The sequence below is a fragment of the Haemaphysalis longicornis genome, unplaced genomic scaffold (assembly GCF_048455015.1).
Source record: "Haemaphysalis longicornis isolate Haplotype H1 unplaced genomic scaffold, Haemaphysalis longicornis Haplotype H1 scaffold_10, whole genome shotgun sequence".
Taxonomy (NCBI): domain Eukaryota; kingdom Metazoa; phylum Arthropoda; class Arachnida; order Ixodida; family Ixodidae; genus Haemaphysalis; species Haemaphysalis longicornis.
In genome coordinates, this window is record NW_027526204.1 from 129,999,587 (window position 1) to 130,022,206 (window position 22,620).

At 42.8% G+C, this 22,620-nt stretch overlaps 2 protein-coding genes and 2 non-coding genes across 5 annotated transcripts in view; 3 read left to right on the forward strand and 1 right to left on the reverse strand.

Moving 5' to 3' along the window:
* Nucleotides 1-13,728, reverse strand: part of Trpa1 (Transient receptor potential cation channel A1) — a 221,924-nt gene extending 208,196 nt beyond the window's left edge. The window contains exon 1 of the mRNA XM_077690748.1: nucleotides 13,416-13,728. Within this exon, the coding sequence (XP_077546874.1) occupies nucleotides 13,416-13,607 (192 nt within the window). The 5' untranslated portion in view covers nucleotides 13,608-13,728. The remainder of the gene's footprint in view (nucleotides 1-13,415) is intronic.
* LOC144159336 (GILT-like protein 1) overlaps nucleotides 1-22,620 on the forward strand; it is a 239,541-nt gene that overhangs the window by 155,207 nt on the left and 61,714 nt on the right. The window lies entirely within an intron of this gene.
* Trnat-ggu (transfer RNA threonine (anticodon GGU)) lies at nucleotides 15,344-15,416 on the forward strand. Its single transcript has one exon. It is a non-coding gene; the product is annotated as a tRNA-Thr (tRNA).
* Trnat-ggu (transfer RNA threonine (anticodon GGU)) lies at nucleotides 15,807-15,879 on the forward strand. The gene has a single exon. It is a non-coding gene; the product is annotated as a tRNA-Thr (tRNA).

Genomic DNA, 22,620 nt, shown 5'->3' on the forward strand with positions numbered 1-22,620 from the left:
AAAGATGTTGTTTCTCGCTCTCTCGAGTTGGTATGTTGATGTGGCAGCCAACAGGAATCGGTGAATCGGTGGTAAGCGTCCGACGGCAGTTGCTATCGTCGCTTACTGATCCTCGTAGCTGGGTATGTTAGCATTGGGGGTGGGTATATTGACGTTGCAGCCAAATGGTAACTCACTGCCTATTCTGTGGACCAGATCACAAAATAATGATCAGCTTTACTCTGTGGTCCAGACCACACGGTTAATGTTCGGTATTGAGCTACTGCAAAAAGGGATTGGCTCATCGGCTTCCATGGCGCAGTGGTAGAGTCATGGGCTCTTGGCCCTAACCCCATGGATTCGAGTGTCAGCAGTTATATATATATATATATATATATTTTGTTGTAACCTGTTCTCTTAAGTCAATTCTACTCATTATTTATCTAAATAAGCGTGCATTGGTATCTTTTAGGTTGTTTTAGACGAATAATAAGCAACTGTACCGTGGTACGGTCCGCAGAATAAACCTGAACATTAGCCTGTGGTCTGGTCCAGAGGATAAACACTGGTCCACAAAATACGCACTGCCGAATGGGAATTGATGAAATGAACATTCCCCTCCCATGTCAGCAGTCAATACACATGATAAGTATGTTGCTATACCAGTGTGAAGCTTTAAAGTGTGGTTGCCTTCCCGTTTACACTCCCAACGGGCGGAGAAAGGTCAAACTGATTTTATAGTCACGTTCAAATGAAACGCGATGACGTAAATATGAACCATAGCACACAAATAGCACGATTTTTTTCCGTGCAAGTCAAAATGACGCCCGCCTTAATTACAGTAACAAAGTTGGGAAATGCGGCTTTACAAATATACCAATACCGCTCCATTATTCGACTTCTACGAGCAGCATTTTTCAATTTTTTGTGTTATGGTACATATTTTTATGTTCGCATATCATTTCTCCAGGACTGCACGTCGAGCTGGGTGTGCCGGTTATCGACATTTTCGAAGTGGAAGTATACAAGGCTTGCGTCAGTAAGCCACAGTTATGGAGCATCACTGATGTGGTCGGGTGCTGGCTTGGCTTGCATTTTGGCGGCCTGGATCCGATTTTTGTCTGTACCTAATCTTGATAAATTTTGTTTCGACTCAATTTGCTAGCGTTTATGCTGTTTTAGCAATCGGCCATTTTAAAACCCCCGCCCGACACAGGCTTTCCGGCTCAAGAGGAAATTTAATACCTCTGCGTTAAAATGTTATGTGGAAACGTATAATTAAAGTTGACAACCGCCTAATCACCACACACCACAGGCCTCAGTATTTCTTAATCAAGAGCCGATTGATTTTATCTCCTTCGTGCACAATTTTGTTGCTGGCTTCTACCAGAAAAAAACAACTTTGGATATTCAGAAAAGTTTCCACTCATGTTTTTTTTTTGTCTTGATCCAAAGGTGCTTATAATCGTTGCGCTAACATCAAAGAGATTAGGTATACAAGCACCGGGGTGATAATTAATTGAATTAGGTGGGAAGCAGCCTCAGCGTAGACGTAGGTGGTTCTTCTTATCAGATGCCGCCGCCAGAAGGATCGCGGTTTAATTACGACCGACAGCTTTAGAGTCAAAAGTTATGGCTCGTCTGCGCTTAATTCACCACCACAGTTCTCAGTTGTGGTTAGTGCACAGAATTTTTATTGCCGTTGCTTTAGAAAAAAAATAAGGAAAGCTGAGTAACCCTAATTAGCATTTTATCAAACAGAAAGTAATTTTGTTTAACCAACGTAGATAAATTGCATGAAGTTTTCGAGTTTTGTAGCCCTCCAGGGATGTAACGATGCAAAGCTAGCTAAAGAAGGAAGAGAAAGAACCCTTAAAAACTGCTCATATTCATACCATCACCTGATGTCCAGAGATAGTGATTTATCTTTTGCCTGATTGCGTCCATGTTATTCCAAATTATTGGGGGAAAGTAAGTGTTCCCGCAATTTAATACAGACTCTTGACAGGCCATCATTAAAGTGGGCCCGAAGTGCTAATGTGGAAGAAATTTCCGGGGATCTGTTAACCTTATCGGCTTGCTGCCGCAGAATTAACAACACAAATCCAATTATCGCAGCCGCTTGCCCCTAATCCCTGATGCATGTCGACAGCGTTGACGGGGCGTTATGAAATCGCAAATATCTTTGTTTTGTTGTTGACGGTGAAGCTATATGTATCTCGGTTCCCCCATATTGCGTGCGTCAACGTAAGTGCTTCGACAAAGAAACGCTCGCGCTCGCGCAAGAGTTAGCGTTGACTGATTGATTGTAAGGTTTAACGCGCCGACGCAACGCAGGTGATGAGGCGCGCTGTAGTGGATGGCTACGGATCAATTTTGACCACCTGGGGATCTTTAACGTGCGCCGAAATCTCGTACACACGGGCGTTTTTGCTTTTCGCCTCCATCAGGAAAGCGGCCGCCGCGGCCGGGAATCGAACCCGCGACCTCGCGCTCAGCAGCACAACGCCTTAGCCACTGAGTCAAGAGTTTGTGTAAAATGCTCCGTAGCTCTCAGTGAATTGTAGGTATCTTGAAAGCCACTATACAAAGGTCGGTTGCTTTGGCGACTATATTATTACGCTGAGTTTCATTTACGTGTCGTACTGAGTTATTTCACAGTGAAGTTATAAACATTACAAAACTGCCGTCTGCTGTCAATATGTGTGCCCGTGTACGGAGAAAGTATGGTTACAGAAAATGACTGAAAGCTGAGTTTTATCAAACCTATCCCAAAATATTGAGTTATGTGAGAATTATCCGCTTACACGCCTCCAATGTTACGCCGAGTTTCATCTACTTGAAGTAAAGTTGCAATAATTGTGGAATTTCCTTCTGCTGTCAATACATTGGCTGGAAGGGAAATGGTCAGTCCTATACTTGTCCGCTAGGTCGCAATTCTAGTGTTTCCAAGTCTCATTCAGTTAAATAACTAGGAACCATGCTCAATCGCCAATTACAAACAAACCTATGTTGTGTCGTCCACTCTTAGGACTGTACCCAGCTTCGCTGGTCACGCTTATACACAAAGTGGAAAGAAACTGAACACTTGCTTTTACTTTTCTCCTCACTCTGTCTTCAAAGCATTTTTTCGCAGTTAATACTTCATGAATACGTTTAGCTGGCAGCCAATGCATGTGCTTGCGTGCTTGCGTTCTCCTGCGCGCCGCTGATTTAGGATATACCTGCAAGCTGTTCTAGATGTTTCATCCTGCACCAACCTGAGTAGACCTCATCTATTTTAAGTAGAGCGCGCACAAGGAAATAATGTGTGTGTTCTTAAAGAAAACTGCAAGAGGTAGATTTCTTGGGACACATACGTCTTCTCCCAGGCTTTGAAGGTGAATGCCTGGCGTACGTTTTTTACGGGTGCCCTTTAAATACACGTCCGCACGTTGGAAGAGCATCCTAATACATCGTACACACCTTAATTCATTTTATGCTACCTTGCTCTATCAATTCGACCTATTCGCACCGTAATCCTCCTAAATACCACCTTAGCATCCCTAATTACATCTTAATCTCACTTAATCCAACTAATTCTATACCGTATTGCACTTTAATTCGTTTTCATTCAGCCGAATTTTCATTCAGTCTCAATGTACTGTAATCCCACCTTACTAATCATTACTATACATCACCCACCAATAATTATTCGGTCTTAACTCATTTTAACTCACATCAGCCCATCTTAATTCATCCCAGTGCACCTTAATCCCAGCTCACAACTAATTACTATGAATCACTATTAAATCATTATTTAAGGTGCTAATCATCAATACACGGCTGGTGGACTTTTCGCCCCTTGTGGTCACCCTTGGATTTTTGCATAATTCGTGCGGACGTCGCGGGGTCACCCGCAGTCGACTATTAAGTTAGACATATAAGGGCTTGATAAAGATACCGCTCAGTACAGAAAGACAATAACTATAATGCTGAAATCGCGTTACTGACCTTTTGGCCGGGAAAAAATTCCGGCGTTAGACGAAGCCGGGTAAATGATAACGCGCACAGCGAAGCACAGCATTTCTGGTCATAGTTTGTATGTCCAAGGTAATATCCACGTGTTTACGAGTAATTTTAATGTGTGCGTAATCATCAAGTCGTCTTTTTTGTATTATGGCGTAACGAGTGAGACGTCCGGTCGGGCTTACCACACTCAATCTACATCATTCTCACAAACAGCAGTACAGTTGAAACCGATTGGTAATTTAAAATGAGCATGAGCTGTGTCTAAGCCACAGCGTTTAAAGTCAGGATGCCTGCGTGCGCGACATATGGAGTGATGCTTTTAAAGCGATGCTTTAGTGTCCTCACTGATGCAGTTGTACGTATACGCCCTGCAGGACAGCCAACTTTCTCTGACGATGATGAATGATTGTCGGTGGAGTGAAAGAAAATAACACTTCCCGTGGCCGGAATCGAAGCTGCATCCCTCGCGTTATGAAGCCCGCGTCTCTCCTATCGCTCAATTTCGACATGGTCGAAGAGAGCGCCAAGCAGCAATAAGCGATTCGCGCAATACACCTCAAACCCAGACGTTAGGCCTACGGAGTGCACACTCGAGAGTTGCTGGGGGTGTTATAGAGAAGTGGTGCGTACCTCCACAGTAGCACATACTCGCAATGTGAAACTGGCCAACGAAAGAGTATAGCACGAAAAAGCTTCGCGTTCAAGCATCGTCGTCATTAGACGGAGGGGTGCATGATTTTTTAAACAAGTTGGTGTATGGCCCATTGGTGTACGCGAATAAAGACACCCGTAGAAGAGCACGAAGCAATAAATGGGTAGTAACCGAGGTTCTCTCAAATTGCTAGCCACTCACTCACTAAATCAATCAATCAATCAATCAATCAATCAATCAATCAATCAATCAATCAATCAATCAATCAATCAATCAGTCAGTCAGTCAGTCAGTCAGTCAGACAGTCAGTTATTCAATCAATCAATCAATCAATCAATCAATCAATCAATCAATCAATCAATCAATCAATCAAAAGCTGGCCGTTACATTTACTGTGTGACTGTTCCGTTGATTCAATCATTTAAACAATCAATAAAAAGCTGCTGTTTAAATTATCTGTGCGTCTTCCTAAATCGATCAATCAATCAATCAATCGATCAATCAATCAATCAATTAAAGGCTGACGTAGAACTTCACTGCCCCCGTGGTAGTGTGTTCTCAAATATCTTTCTTTCTCCTGTTTCTGTCAGTACTTCTGCTGTTTTTTCGTACGGTTAGGTAGCAATCAACGGGTGCGCCCAGACGCAGCAGAACGCATTCCGCGGCAACATTTTATTCCCGCTCTATTAAGTGCAATGCACTTCTTAAGCGACCCTGAACCTGCGTCCACCGGCGATGTCCGCATCACATACCCACGTGGGGGATTGGCCAGGAATCTCCTCGTCTTCCTTGGCAACGGGGGGAGATGGGCGCACGCTGCCTGGCCGCTGACATGGCACATACCCACGTGGGGGATTGGCCAGGAATCGGGCGTGAGAAGGGCTAATGCACCCGCTTAAAGGAGTACTGACACGAAATTTCAAAGCTGAGATCCGCTCTAGCAATCAAGTACAACGACAACACAGATAGGTGTCTGTGAATAAATGCATCTTTCTTTCTTTGTAGTTGTGTGTGTGTGTGTGTGATCTCTCTTTCGCGAACATTACCGAACCGCGCAAATTCAACTCGTGCATTCGCACTTTCACATTCTTCCCCTCGGGGAAATGCGGGGAATTTTTCTTCAACTACGAAGCTCGCTTCCAACGACCACCTTCAATAATGTCTAAGCCTGCAAGATAGTTGGGAATTTTTCGCGTTCTCTGGTATTCCTTCTCGTGAGAGTGACTTTGAATATATCAAATTTTCGTGTGATTGTTTGTAGCTAGTAGTGAGCACTACTGTACGCAATATTGAGGCAGAGAAATGGCGGTAAAGTCCAGAGAGCTCACCTGTATGCTCTCGTATAAAAAACTACTTCCTTTACAAGCCGTATAAGGTCGCTCTATTTCGAGTGTCCTAATCGTCTAATTAAACTTCTAGTGTGTTTGAATTTCATATAACTCTCCGTCTATATTATCCCACACCGTTTCTCCGACAGTTACGTTTTACTTTAATCATTTTAGTGAAGACATATTTCAGCGAAGACATCGTGTTTTTTTTTTTGTCATGGAAAGAGAGACCAAATTTTAAATGCAAGGGCATTGCCGCCTTGACCTGCTTTTTTTTTTTTCAACCAACTGCAGGCTTATTTAGGTTCTGGCCTCACCCAGAAAGTACTTCAAAATGTAAGACGAATCAAGCCGGCGTATAGCCATGACTGGTTCTTGAAAACTTCACAGCGTAGACCTTAAGAAATGCATTAGTGCAATGATGCTGCGTTAAACAAGAACGTGAGGTATATCGGAAGCAGCAAGAAGAAAAAGAGGAGAATCAGCGATAGATATTATAATAATTTAGGTGCGTGGGCCATAACCCGACTTGCGCAAGCACTTTATATCAACGTTTCGGACCACCATTACTCCAGGGAACAAGTGACGCCCCTCAAACTTTTTTCGCAGAGCATGTAAGTACACCAGGAAAGCATAGCATAATAGATTATAAAACTCTAGGGATCTATTCCGTGACGTCAATAGAGCCGGCATCTGGATGCGGTGATTAGACGTCAGCTGTTTCCAATGGCCATGGCCTATGTTCGCATGATTGTGTATTCACGAGGGTCTTACGTGCGACCAAATGGCGTACCAGTGAAACGCCCTTCTTTGGCTTTAGACGCTCTTTTGAGGTTGTCTTGGACGTTCTGGTATTAAAACGCATATAAGTGTACATGGAAGCGAATTGTGCAACCTTTTTTCCCCTTTTCCCCTTTTTAAGTCCTTGCAAGAGGGATAAGCAATTTCCGCGTTTTCCTTTGCTCGTCTGCTTCAGTGTTTTTAAAATACAAGAGTTTTTGCTAACGAGGAAGTTTATGAATCACGGAGCAAGAACGTTGTTGTAATTCTCGAAGGTGCCTTTGATTTACAGGCTCTCATTATGCAGTTCACAGGCTTGTTTTAATCCCAACATGTGGTGGTTGCTACATCCCGTATTTGTCACCCTTGTATTTTAACAGCGGAGCCGTAAGCCGTAAAAGCCGTAAGTTCGGTGTAGCAGTAAAAAAAAATACCAAGAAAATGCGCAGCACTCGTGAGCGCCTGCCTCGCGGCGACCGCCGAGCGTTCCCGACACGTGCAGTGGATTTAGCAAAAACAAAAGAGAAACATGGCAAAAACCACGAGGAGCGAGAAAATGCTGGGCGCTCGTGAGCGCGTGCCTCGCGGCGACCGCCGCGTTCCCGGCTCGCGCAGTGGCTTTATGAAAAAAAAAAAAATAAAAAAGGCTCCAGCGTTGCCGTTAAGCGGTACCGCGCATGTAATGCTTGGCAGGGAGAACATGGCGATATCGATGCCTATGACAATGACTACTACTAGCACGGTGTAAAGCAACGAAGGAACATGAAACTAAACAATTTAAAACTACGAATGCGTGAGATGTGTCCTTCACTGCTCAAGTATAAAGAAATCCTGCAGCTTCGCAACGGTACAAGGCTTGCGCGACTTAGTGTAAGCTTCGCCAGTTGAGATGGTGGAACTCTACAATGCTGTTGATGGCTTTGCATCCACCACTCGCCGACAAGATGACGACGACGTCTTCGATTCCTATGACGACGCTTACTAGCACCGCAACTATGCAAATAGACAGTGATACTGAAACATAACAATGTGTCCGGCAATGCGCACCTACAACAGCTTCGTCATTCAAGGCTTGAGCATGAGTGCAAGCTGCCCTAATTTTTTTTACAATGCTGTGCTGTTCGCGTGAGTTGAAAACGAATAAATGAGGCCCCAAGATGTCACAACTACCATCTACAAAAAAATCCTTTCACAGCGTGGCCCTAACTTGCTGAAGGAATTCAAGGTATCTTGTAATCTTCTCTAAACGAAAATCTAGCCTTGGAAAACAATATTATGCCTTAAGGGGAATCTGCAACACTTTCGATAAACGCTTTCACTCTTTACATTGCGTTTGGAAGCACTTCGAAAGCTACAGCGGCATAGCGCGAGTTGCTCGTCGCAGCAGAAAGGGCATGCGTATCTGCTGCGGCCTGCCGTTTCTGCTTTGCTTTTGTGGCTTTCTTTTTCAAGCGGCTGTCGAGTTGCGTTCATTGCTGCAAACGAAGGAAAGCCGGCCAATAGCGGCTACACCGCTGTAATGACGTTATTTGAGCGTTCGAAGAACGCAAATACTGGGAAAGAGAGAGTAATCTTTTGAGCAGGTGCCTAAGTCATCTGATGGGCATATAGTTGTAATTTTTGGCTGAGGCACTTTGCGATCTCCTAATCGAAGTATCGGATGTGTTGGTTGACTACGTTCTGAAAGCATTAGAAATTTCGAAAAAAAAACTGAAAAAAAGTGTTGCAGGGTTTCTTTAACATCTTCATAGAAACATGTTACACAGCCGTTTCTTGGAATAAGATTCTTTTATCATTGGAGGTACAGAAATTTGCAGTTGATACCAATAAAGTCAGAGTAACTTACTTTTGTAATTTTGTAAGGTGTCTTAGTAAAGTTGAACCTTCCCTCTCTTATGGGAGATTATCAGGAATGTAGAAAAACATTGCTCTGATGCCATATACTAATATCATTATTCTTAGTCTGAAGTGTTTTTAACCTTTGTGCACTTAAAAAAAACCTAGCCATCTCCACTGACGTGAAATCTTGGAAGGGGGAAGCATGCAGTGTATAAGTGTATTCTTGGCGCCTAGCGTTTTTGCCCACGGAGATTAAGCTGTTGGGGGGTAGAGGCATGCAGCTTTGCTGTAGAAGTCTCGTGTCATTGAAACACGAAGCGTTCTAGCGCGAGGTCTACGAAAACGAGTGCCCCGGTGTGTTCTTTTAGTACGCATTTTTGCCCACGGATATGAAACGTTCCAGCGCGAGGCGTTGTAAAACGAGTGTTCCCGTGTGTTCTCATAGTACGCGTTACGTTCAAGCGCGTGGCGTTGGAAAAAAAGTGTCCCGGTGTGTGTTAGTACCGTGACTACATGAAACGATAGTACCGTGACTACATGAAACGACGACGACGTCAGAAGACGCCGAAAGCCCGAGCCCCTAAGGGACTTCGTCCCTAAAAGGCAGTCTTGTGACGTTTTCTGTTTCCAGGTACAAACAGTAAAATTTGCCGTTGATGTTTTGGAACTGCCACTATCCCGTGTCTTCAAGCTCTATATTGTCAGTCGATGTTAGTAACTGCCAAGGTCACCGTCGTACAAAAAAGGGAGACGAAATCCACTATCAAATTGCAAACCAATTTCAATACTACCATTTTTTTTTACAACTCGTAAAAATAATGCACTCGCGCGTTACAACGTTTAGAGACAAACACGGCCTATTAACGGAATCACAGTGCACTCCCTGAAAAGGTCTGCCAAAGTCATTCTTTTACAACAGGAAAGATACTTAAGGCAAATTATTAAAGAAAAAACATGGTATTAGGAATGTTCGCCAACCTATTAAAACCTTTTCATTTACTCAATAGAAGCCTGTTTTTAAAGAAATGGCTTTACTGTGGTATCCGTAGAACGGCCCTTGAAATAATGAAATACTATTTGATGATCGCAATAAATTTGTACGAATAGATAACTGCGCATTCCTAATTGAACCGCCACCTCATGGTGCCCGCCAAGGCAGCATACTGTGCCCATATGTATTTCACATATAAAGATATCGTCTGAATCGGTCAATCAGCCAAATTTGTTATCTGTGCTGCCGAAACAAGCCTATTTTGTACTGATAATGATTGCGAGGAATGTTTTACCGATGTATAAAGAAATTTAGCTCATAGTGGCTACTCTGTCCTTGTATAAGAATTTCCTAATTCTTAATGCAGAAAGAAATGTGACTATTTTTATACCTGAATACGAGGACATAAAGAGAAATAATCACTTTTAAATTGGAGTAAAGTCCCTGTAGCTGACACGATTAAAAGACTAGATATAATTTTCCGTGAAAATATGCTGTGGGATTTCTAGACCGAGCACGCAAAACGAAATTAAAGCTTACCGTTGGCGTACTTTATCAAGGTTGGCCTCTACTTCCAACAAAAACCAAGTTCCTACGATAATCATTTGTTTATAATTTTTGCAGGCATGCTGCTCGGTATATGCATGCAAACAGTATTCGCAACACCCACCACGGCGGCTCATGAGCAAACGCATGGGGCTACTGAGCCCAAGGACGGAGGTTCGGTCCTAGCCGCGGTAACTGCTTTTCTGATGCACGCGAGAAGCGAAAACGCCAGTTTGTCGATATTTCGGCGCACTGTAAAGATCCCCTCGGGCTCGACATTAATCCTGAGCCTCCACTAAAGCGCGCCTCATAGCCCAGGTGTTGTTAAACCCCACAATCAATCAATCAATCAATCAATCAATCAATCAATCAATCAATCAATCAATCAATCAATCAATCAATCAATCAATCAATCAATCAATCAATCAATCAATACTTACACGAAATTGGTTTAACTTGTACTCTCTGATTTTCCTGCCATTCGTGCCGATTTGTGGTAATCAACTGTTTCTTGTATGTTCTTTCTAATAAAAAAAATGCTGAATATCAAAACTGCCATGCCTTGATAATATATGAATCTTGTAAGGTGGCTAATGGCCCGAGCCATCCTCTTTCCAAACATTTGTTTTCGGTGAGCGCTGGTCCAGTTGCCCGCGGCAGAGTTTATTCTCACCGCATGCCTTGTGAAGAACTAAGGAACATGAAAATAAAGTTATTTCATTTCCTCCTACAATTTTTTTTTCGTAGAAAGGCTTTCTTAAACGAAAGAAGGATTTCTACGGTTTATTATACCATAATCCTTTGATAGTAGGCCGCAGGAAATGGGCGGTGAGTCCCATACCGAACACTGAGGCAGAGCTAGGCCTACGCCTTCGGCCGTTCGTCTCCTCTCTACGCTAGTCGGTTTCTTCCCTCAGCCTATCTTGCGCAACAGATCTTGCTCGTGGATCTGCACGCGTTGGACGATTTGCTTTTCTTTTTTTTTTCTGGTGACGCGTCGAGGCCACGAAACGACATCAATCATGCCTGAGACCACAATGTAAAAACAAAAAGGTTTGGCGCAAGAGTCTTGCAGAAAATTACGGTGCCCGATAAACCAGCAGTCTGCTTCAGAACTAATTCACTGTCTGTAAATTACTACGATCATTACCAAGATCGTAAAGGCAACTTGAATGTTAACACCGTAATGCCTCTTTTCTGAATATACCACGCACAAAAAAAAAATCCGGACTGGAGTTCATTGAGGAAGTTGAACGTTGACAGGTGTACTAGGAGGAATAACCACCGCGGTTTGGCTACCGCAAAATATCTCAAACTTAGATGTTGGATGATCAATTTGAGATGCACAAATGTGATCAAACTAGCCCACATGTGGTGGCGTGTCCAACATTTTTCAAATAGCATTCGTAATCTCTAAGTTATATGCAAAACTTGCTTGCATAGATACAATTGAACGTTATAACGAACCATTGTTCTGTTCATTATCCCGTTTGAAAATAATGTTGTTCGTTGTTCGCTTTGTTATTATTACGCTTAAAAATAGTCTCCACAAGGTTGCGGAAAGGTGGAAGTGAATTGGTCATAGCTATATGAGTAGCAGCGATATGAGTAGCAACCCTGAGCGACTTGTCGCAGAGTTGCTCCAGAAATTTCTTCAAAGCTTTCACGCTACGCTAATATTAAACCTGAATTCATGCTTTATCAAAATGTACCGTTTTGAAAGGGAGTCAACACGGCAGAAAACAGTGTTCAAGGCCGCCGATTTATAGCGGTCGTGTTGTAAAACACCAATAAAGGCACGTAGGATTTTTTGTTAACCTAAATACTGCACTTGCGAAAACTCTTGAGTACCGTGAAAAGGGCGGAGTCTAGTAAAGTTGTACAACTCACAAACAGTGTAGACGCCGAAGCAAACAAGAGGCGAACGTTTTGCAGCCGTCACTTATTAAGATGTTACGAAACGAGCCACGCGCCGACTGAATAGGGGTCACCTCTTCACATTCCTTTAAAACCGGGTAATCACAACCGCGGAAAAGAGAGAGTCCCACAACGCGCCCTTCCCCCTTCTTCGAATGCCCTCGCCCTAGTTCTGAAGGGAGCGGAAAAGAGGGCTGTGACGTCACGACCAATGGCCTTGAGCCTTTCGTCACTGTAGAGAGGTTTTGTCAGGCTTTGGGATTTATGATGGCTAATGACGGTTAAAACCTTTTTTTTTTCCGCTTCTGTTGTTGAAAGCCGTAGTAGAAGCACAAGTTGAGCGTTTTATAATCGACACGAAGAAGGTTATACAAGAGCGTTTTAAAGAATTAATTTGTTATAAAACAGCTGTCGTTCATTTCTTGCACAGAATTTCAATTAGGCCCCGGTTGAAAAAAAGCACGCATAATAGTTAAATCAGAACAGCCTAGTATGGACAGAAGTACTTCCTTATTTGTTGAAAGCAAAGTGAAGGAAAAACAATATTGTTATTTTAGTCAAAGTTCAATGAATGGCACGAAAAGAAGTTAAGAAGACTTGCCGAATGAACAAGCTTCTTGCTTCGTGCTTCACGTTTCAGTAAATAACCAAGCGAATAAATTACCGCGGCTTTTTTGGCTATACATAATAGAACGTGTCAAATCTAGCGTTAGAAAATACGCTATCTTCTAACACTCGCCAATAGTGTGCTTTTCAGCCATATAATTCACCAATTTTAGGATGCTCACTCTGTTCTAGACTAGTGGTCTTGCCTTTAAGGCTTTCTTCTCCTAATTTTTGGCCCCTATCAAGTTTGTAGATTTGCATTCTTCCCGTATTTCGTTTCACATCGGTAGCCCATTCACATCACGTTACTTATATTCAGTCGGCCAGTTGTTAAAATTCCAACGTCGAGGTAATTGCGAAGTATGCAGTAGTACGATATTATCCTGATGTCCCTTTGTAATAGAATCGAAAAAGTAGCGAAAAACGAAGCCACAGCGAGTAGCCAGTTCAGACCGGTTCAGAACCAGATGGCGCCTCGTCATCTGACAATTTCAAACAGACGACCCCGCACGGTCGCATTGAACTCGAACAAAAGACTTTTTTTTTTCGCATACTGAACAAACGGCATTATCTAAATAAATCGCTAAATTCCAGCAGGCCCCGACTCCTTGATTCGGGGATATTTTTCAACCTTCACAACAGCTACACAGGAACGATACCTGTGAAGCTGACGAGCGTAACACGGGCAGGAAAGATACCAAACGGATATAATATCAGCCAAATCCACTCGACAGCTTCGTAGTCGGAAATGCTGGTCACATCGTACCTTGAGTAGCGCCTCCCCAATGACTGCGTCGATTCGGGACGTGTTGTTCCGGCGCTCCAACTTGAGCAGTTTGGCCACTTTCATCGCGGTCGGTTCGAACAGGCCGGATCGGAAGCGCAGCGACTGTAGTTGGATCGAGGTGATCGGAGACGCCCTGAACGTGGTGACCAAAGGCATCCTGTCACCAACCATCACGGCCGGCACCAGCGCGAGCGTGGCGGAGCGACGCCGGGGCGTGCGCGACTCGACGACGTCGAAGCACCGCCACCGCCGCCGAAAGCGCGCAGCGCGCAACTTGGCTACGCGCCGCTGCCGCCGCTCTCGAGGCGACGAGGCGACGGCTGGTGGTCACAGAGTACGGGAAGGGAAGCGTCAGCCGAGGAAGTGCGGGAGAGTGGGGAGAGAAGGGCGACGCTCGCCATATTGGGGGCCTGCATGTGGGAGAGAGGAAGGAGAGGCCCTACAAGCGCGGTGGAGAGGGAGTATCTGCATCAGGGAGCTGGGAGTGGGGGCAATCTTTCATCATCCTGACGTCTGAAGAAATTCTTTTCTGCTTCTTTCGTTATGCTCTGTCGCTGCTTGGTACTTTTAGAGGTGACCGCAGATAATTGTAGTTTTTTTTTAAGGCGTAAAACCCGATCGTGTGGCGAGTGTGCCGGCTGATAGAGTTCTCTGACAAGCCTCAATCGCGAACATTTACGAGCTTTAAGTGTCCTTTACTACATAACGAGACATCAGGTCTCTCATCCAAATGAATGAATGAATGAATGAATGAATGAATGAATCAATCAATCAATCAATCAATCAATCAATCAATCAATCAATCAATCAATCAATCAATCAATCAATCAATCAATCAATCAATCAATCGCTTCGCTGGAATTTTACAAAAATTGTATTCTAAGCTCTAAGAATTGGAATTTACCTGCAATATACAAATAATAGTCGTTCACGTTTCCCTTTTTTGTAGTTTCGAACAACCTTGAATTTGAGCGTGGCATCGCTTAGCTTGGCCATAATTCTGGCAATACCCTTTTGCACGCCATGCTTCTGTGGCGTGGCGGCATTTACTGAGATGCCGTCTCGTTTTTATTTGCTCAGGTAATTCTGAGTAATTGGACAATTGATATATTAATTAGCGAATCATTAGAATGTAATTAATATATTATGATTAATACAATATGATATAACCATAAGTAATCTATGATTTATTTATTTATTTAATTCATTATTTATTTATTTATTTATTTATTTATTTATTTATTTATTTCAGATAAACATAATGTACCTTAAAGTCAGCGCGGCTTACGCGAAAACAAATCATCAGCCACTGCAGGAAAAACGCGAGGCAGTCAATAAATTTTTAAAAAGCGAAAGTTCATTTTATCGGCATCTTTGTTGATATCAAGATAGCGTTTGATACAATCAAGTATTAAATTATGTTAATTAAGCTGGAGAGGTATCGCAGTAGGGGATTGTTCAAAAAATCTCATTAAGGCTATCAACCCGGTCGAACACAATTAGTCAAAACTCGGTCAACATCCCGTAATGTTGAATGCATAACTTCTGGAGTTTTTGAAGGCTCGATGCTGGGTCCAATATTATATATATATATATATATATATATATATATATATATATATATATATATATATATATACATATATATACAGAAAATAAGGGTTGGCAGTCAAGAAAACCTCGGAAAGCAAAGGGGAGGTTGTGGTGCGTCATAGAAAGAGATGAAGAATTTGTTCAACGGTGGTCGACCACTCTCGACATGTCGTAGACACTCGAGTCACGGCCCGGGGGTTAAAAAAAAGGTCCCCTTCACCCCGAGTAGTCCGAGTGGCGCTGGCTACCACCCCCAAGTGCAGGAAACAAAAATATCTTAACATAACTACCCGAGAAAGTGCTGGGGAACAGCCCCGCCGGTAGCGTAGTGGTTATCGCACCAGACCGGTATTCTGGAGGTCGTGGGTTCGGATCCCACCCGGCGGGCATTTTTTCACCACTTTCTTTTCGACTAAAAAAATTCTTCATCTCTTTCTATGACGCACCACAACCTCCCCTTTGCTTTCCGAGGTTTTCTTGACTGCCAACCCTTATTTTCTGTCTTATTTCACGGAGCCACTCATTTCCCATTTTCTGATTCGCTACATGCTTAGCGAGGGCCTCTGTTCTGGCAGTCTTGGTGCCAAAGGGAGCTTAAGAGGGTTCAACGCTGGTCGACCACTCTCGACATGTCGTAGACACTCGAGTCACGGCCCGGGGGTTAAAAAGAAGGTCCCCTTCACCCCGAGTAGTCCGAGTGGCGCTGGCTACCACCCCCAAGTGCAGGAAACAAAAATACCTTAACATAACTACCCGAGAAAGTGCTGGGGAACAGCCCCGCCGGTAGCGTAGTGGTTATCGCACCAGACCGGTATTCTGGAGGTCGTGGGTTCGGATCCCACCCGGCGGGCATTTTTTCACCACTTTCTTTTCGACTCAAAAAATTCTTCATCTCTTTCTATGACGCACCACAACCTCCCCTTTGCTTTCCGAGGTTTTCTTGACTGCCAACCCTTATTTTCTGTCTTATTTCACGGAGCCACTCATTTCCTATATATATATATATATATATATATATATATATATATATATATGACCTACCACTGGAGTTAGAGCACGGCGTACAGGTGTGATGATATATTTTTGTTTGATTCGAAATGCCTTGAAAGGTAGACCAATGCTGATGTCGCATATATCACATTGGTTCACAAAAAATAAACAAATCTTGCCCACATTCAAAACAAATTACTTAGTATTTTTCAAGCCCTTAAACCTCGTTCCCATCAAGTAAAGTTAGGGATGCGTGACATTTTGCTCAAACAAAAGGATAAGAACAAATATTTATTCGCAACTGTAGATTCTGCCATTTGTTGAAAGCAGCAAATCACTTAACGTCTGTGACAAGCTAAAGCAACCGTGTTTTATTTTAGTCAACGTTAAAAATTACTTTCCATGTCACGTACTCAAAATAGTATACTAGTACTTTAGATTTATATTCCCTATAACTTTGTGTGTTGGGATAAGGATTGGAGCAATAGGAGGACGCGCGCTTCTATATAAACCGAGTTTAATTGAGATCACGTCTTATTGTAACGTTCGGTAAGGTAAAGGACAATACTGCTATACTTTTCTTAATTAAATATTATGGTTTTTGCAGATTCGAGAGACCACACATTAGCTTGTATTGTTACGATAAATTAGCAAGCAATATTCCGCTCTGTCATTAAGTTCTAAATAACAACATACATAAACGTGCAATCAAACAAATGTTCGTTTCAGAATCCTCTGTATCCACAATAATTGGCGTGAACGTAACATAGCGACATACAGAAACGTGCAATCAAACTAATGTTCGTTTCAGGATTCTCTGTATCCACAATAATTGGCGTGAACGTAACATTGCGTATTACGAAGCTAAAATGCGGAATCTCAGCCTAATAATACTAAAAGTAATAGGAATTTTTCAAGGCGTGTAAAATAATTATTTTGTAATCGAAAGTACGTGTCACTATTGCACACAGCCAGCATTTTTTACTACAGTTGTTTTCCCTTGATGTGTGTAATCTCATATTCCACTGAAACGTTTTGATAACTCGCACACATTTCTACAAAGCGACTTGGGTAAAAACCCAGATAGCAAAATCGTTTTATGTAAAGAGGAAAATAAACTTTATTTGTATGCGTAGCCTTCTTTAACAAGTACCCCCCAGCCAGGACCGTGTAGCTCCCTGCGTTTTCTTCATAATGCAGATTTCGCCAAAGTTCCCCCTGTAATCTTTATAATAGCGTAAATGGGGATGATTGGTGGAGCGAAATTTTGAAAAATATATAAAATAAGACAAATATAAAGAACAATTTGCCGAAAATGGCGAACCGTATAACGCCCTGCATTTTCATAATAAAGCAGGTTTCGCAGAATTTCCAGCTGTAGTCGTATAACGGCGTAAATGAGAACAATTGGTGGAACTAAATTTTGAAAAACTAAAAAATAAGAAAAATATAAAAATTACAAAAAATGGCGAACAGTGCAACGCCCTGCATTTCCACAATTATGCAGATTTAGAAAACGTTGCACGTGTAATCGTTATAATAACGTAAATGGAGATATTTAGCAGAACAAAATTTTGTAAAACAAAAAAAAAATGAGACAAATCGAAAACAATGGCGGAAAGTGAAGAACCGTGCAACGCCCTGCATTTCAGCAAAAATTCAGATTTGGCGGACGTTACACCGGTATTCGTTATTATAGCGTAAAGAGATACAATTGGTCGAACAGAATCTAGAAAAACAAAAAAAAATTGCAGTGAAAAACTCACACGCAAGACAAGCGACATAAAAATTACAATTACAGTTGCATTAGTTTGCAATTTTCTGAATTTCTGCAGATTTTTTCTTCTTCTATACTTGTTATCTAACATGCTGAAGCTAATGAAAATAGGTTATCGTTTTGCTCAATATCTTCGCGCTTCACCGCGTTCGATTTTAAGCTAGTGCTTGTTTGCTTTTTTTTTCAAACTTTCCGTCCTTTTCTTCACGTATTTGACCATAAAATTAGAGCTTTTCATTGGTTATGTCGAGTAAATATGAATATTTCATAGGAAAACCTAAAGTAACACGCGATGGGACCCCCCCCCTCCCCCCTTCCGCCACCCCGCCGTGATGGCACACTCTGCAGCCTCATCAGCTGACGTGCCACAACGTGATTATGATCGTTATCCGGGGACGAAATTTCGTGCCGTAAGTTTCTATGCTTTCCGCTTTAAAACTACAAACGAAATTCCGAGTTTGGGCATGTGCAATGTCTTCATGGGGGATGTTGATTGGTTCCAGCTACAGAATAAGAGTAGCACGTGTTCAAAATATGAAACTGCCCATCTAGCAAAATAATTTTGTTTGTTACCCCGCCAGGGTGGCTCTGTTGCTTAGGCGTCGCACCCCTGCCAGGGGCGCGTATTCAGTGCTCCGGCCATGGCGCCCGTCTTATTGATAAAAGTGAAGCAAAAACCTAAACCACCTGGAGTAGAGATTTGGGCTCATGATGAAGATCCCGACTTTGTCCAAATTAATCCTGAACCCTCCACTACAACACTCTTAATACCACAGGTGTAGCGCAGGCACCTTGACCCCTTGTTATTTAAAATTTGTTTTTTTTTTATTTGTTTCCGCGCTTGACCGCGGATAGATGACTGTGGTAATGGTAACAGCTAGCATACGTCAATGTCCACATCTAAGCCATGCACCTACGGTAACAAAAATGCGTAAAAGACTCTCTCTGTGAAGCCTAACTACGGGGTCGGTATTTAGCCCTGTGTGAATGTTGCATTGCGCCTACAGTGGCTACATTTGTCGCTTGTCATAGAACACGAAGCAGGAAGATTTCGTTCTGTAAAGCTCCGACGGTCATTATGCTATATGCTGTAGACGTGCTTCTATGTGCCCCTTTATCGAAAATATGGAATACAAACTGTGCTCCAAAATTATCTATTCAACCATTTTGCATCTGCGGTGGCAGTAACATAGAAAAACGAGATAAGAGGTATTGAAGGTTATTTATTTATTTATTTATTTATTTATTTATTTATTTATTTATTTATTTATTTATTTATTTATTTATTTATTTATTTATTTATTTATTTATTTATTTATTTATTTATTTATTTATTTATTTATTTATTTATTTATTTATTTATTTATTTATTTATTTATTTATTTCACAGTACCTCACAGGCTCCGAAGAGCATTGCGTTGAAGCTGTTGCCGGGCCCCTGTTCTACGAAATTTGTGCAGTGGGCTATGAAACACTACGTCGAAGCCTCAAATCAGACTTAGCTGAGAAGTTTTACCTGGATGCTAATAAAATCTTTGTTGGCTTTTCAACATAGTAGAATGTGAGCTTCGGTTTGCAGCATGCCGTGGCGATCTTATAAACGATGCAGAATATTTCTTAATCAAATAAGATACCTTTCAGTTCTGCTGATTGGATTTGCCAAGAGCAAAAGAAAAGTGTCTAAGGAGAATATTTGTAAGGACAATCCTCGTGTTTTATACAGTACATCGCAGTTGTTCCGTATCTTCATTGCTACATGATTAGGAATGATGAGTTTCAGTGAGAGAGACTTAACTTCATGGGTGTTACGTCACCCTAGCGTGCCTGGTTATGTAATGCACCTTGAGGTTTACTTGCAAGACTCTGAAAGGACCAATTTAGACGGCAACAGTACGACCAGTGACAATCAGCCAACTGTATTTTTATTGACGTTAACTTCTTCGGTATTACGTTACCTTATCGCGTGTTCCTAGGCAATAAAACAGAACCCCGCTGTGTACCTCCAAGACTCTGAAAAGCAAAACTTAAAAAAAAAAAAATCTGTGTAGGGACTAGAACTTTCGAAGTTCTTCTTTCGTAATCAAGTATTGTGTACCTAAATGTGTATTCATGGCTGTAACTTTTGCGCAACTTTAGACGGAGACCGATACAAAAAGGGACTCGAAGACCTGTACCTGTCACCGTGTAAAGTTGCGCAAAAGTTACAGCCAAGAATTCAGAATACCAACTAGCCCGCCTAACCGTGTTATTGTAAATGTGTATGTAGCACGTTTTTTCCCTATTGTACAATATCGTATGCCTAAATTTGCATATGTCATATTTTTGCTTAGTCCAATACTGTGTACATAAAATGTATGTGCAATATATGGGTGTACCACATGTGTTTTCATGACTTCGAATCAAAGACGTCCTCATATGAATTTTGAATAAATGCATAGCAAAAAACATCCCCCTCGCGAGGGGCACGATCAAATGCACAGCATTTCCGAGGGGGTGCGCCGGCAAGTCGTATGGATTACGTATTGGTTGTTGGTTTTCTTGTTACACGCTGCACGTCATCAAATTTGCGGTGGGCTACAGCGGGGCGTCCCGGCAGCACGAGACGCGACCAGCGCTGCTGGTCTCTCGATCATAGTCTCGATCGCGGGACCTGTGTCGCCATCTTGCGGAGGCGCGTGACAACTTATGGCGGGTCTCTCGATCATAGTCTCGATCGCGGAACCTGTGTCGCCATCTTGCGGAGGCGCGTGACAACTTATGGCGCTTTCGAAACAAACCATAAATGAGTGAAGGATATAAGGCGCTATCGGTGCATCGAAATCCGTGTTGGTTGCGTGGCTCAATCGGTAGTGCGCCCGGCACTTGCCGTTCCGCCCGCGCCGTCATGGGTTCGAATCCGGGCGCCGGAAACTGTTGTTTCTTTTATAGTGTAGTGGCCTGGCTGCGGACTAGGCCGAACGCCGCGTGACATTGTGAGTTACTAAAATGCTATGCATTTAAAAAAAGCCGTCCAACCAATACCACTAACCCTATTGTATTGTGTTTCACTTCGTGGGACGTGCCTCTGCGCACAAAGGTCGATTTTTTTTTTATCTCCAAAGTTATTTCGGTGTTCCCAGTGGTTGGTGGTCTCGCTCTAAGCCCTCATTTCCCGCTGTCTCCTGCCGTGGTTCGTGATTGGTCTTCCCCGCCATGCCCTTGCCCTTGCGTGAATGCCAGACGGCAACGTTTTACGACGTAGACACTGTTAACGGCGGAGTGGATTACGCTGCCGAAGGGGGCCCACATGCTCTTTTAGTTTTTCTTTTGTTCTACTTTTGAAATTTCTGTCTCGGATGCTTCCGTCTCAAGATGGTAAGAAGAAAACTTCTCCGAATCTTCCCATTCGATTCCGGTGAAGGAATAAAAATGACTTCGGTTCCAGCGTCATTACTTTGGTAAAAGCCCTTTCCGACTATTGTAATCTCGTTGTCAGGGGTCCCCGTCTGGCTGGCGCATCGTTTGTGTCAGATACCGAGATAAAGTTAGTGGGTGACGTATGCTCAGTGCGGCTACCTTTAAATGGTGGGCCACGGGAGGAAGTGTCCGCACGGGGAGGTGAAGGAAGACAAAACATTCAGCTGAGACATGTGAGACTCTTTACATGATACACCCACGGTTTTCAAAAAAAGTGCTGTTACATGTATTGTTAGCACACGGGAATATCCGGGGCTTAGACTGCGGTGCCGCAGGTACTCCCTGAGAATTAGCGCGGGCGCTTCGCGAGGGGCACTTGGGCGCTTGGCGAGGGGCAGTTGAGCTAAACCTTGTTCTATCGCCGAAGCCAGTTTAGCCAGGTCAAACCGGCTAAAACCAGAGCTGTTATTGAGCACAGCTCGGCAGCCGTGCAGCGTTCTTAAATGAGCCATGAAGACAAAATACAGCTTTCTTTAACTTGAAATTGTTAGTCTATGATAGCTTACTCGGCTCCATTCCAGTCACGAATGACGGCTTTGTAACAAAAAAATGCAACAAATATTGAATAACTCAAATTTCGCGCTACGCTGACGTAATGTGGGCAGTAGGGCCGTAATATGAGTCAGCACTGAAAACTTATCAGCGGTCTAATTGCACATTAGCATTCAATTGATACGATCAAATACAGTAGAACCTCGATAAACGTAAATCGCTTAAACGGCATTGCCGCCTAAACGGAACTGTAGCCTGTAAGTTGGTTAGTTTTGTGTTAGAATAAAGTAAAAAAAATTTTGATAGACGGAACTAAAATTTCCTCCTCAACGTGTAAACGGAACCGGAAATTGAATTTGTCAAACCCATGGCCAATAGCATCAGCTTTTTCCGGTTCCGGCTGTTTATTTTTTGTTTTCTTTTTTTAGCCTTGTTGGCCTGGTAAGCCTCCTCTCGTTAGTAGTGAGCCGTGTTAGCGCGATGAATGTAACGTCACAGTTCTTGCTCTAGTCGTTCGGTATCGTTTCAAATTGCCGAAGTTACAGGCCTTCGCTCCTGCCGCGTCGTCCGTGCCATCGTGGTTCTGCTATTCGTGCTTCATTACCCCGCTGCCGTCTTCTAAATTCGGTGGCTCGTAAGCACTAGCGAAGTCGAGCCTTGAGGAGTGCGCACCATGCGCTCACGTTAGAAAAGAAAGGACATCACTCTCGTCTTTGAAAGCGGCTCTTTGATGCACTTTAATGCATATTTTAGGGCGCAGTGACCAATTGCTGCCAAGTAAGTTTTCTGAATGTTGTGCCTAAGCTACTTGTAGTTTTCTTGCATTCTGAAAAACTACCTGCTACATTCAGCTTGTAGTGCTTAGAGGTCCATGAA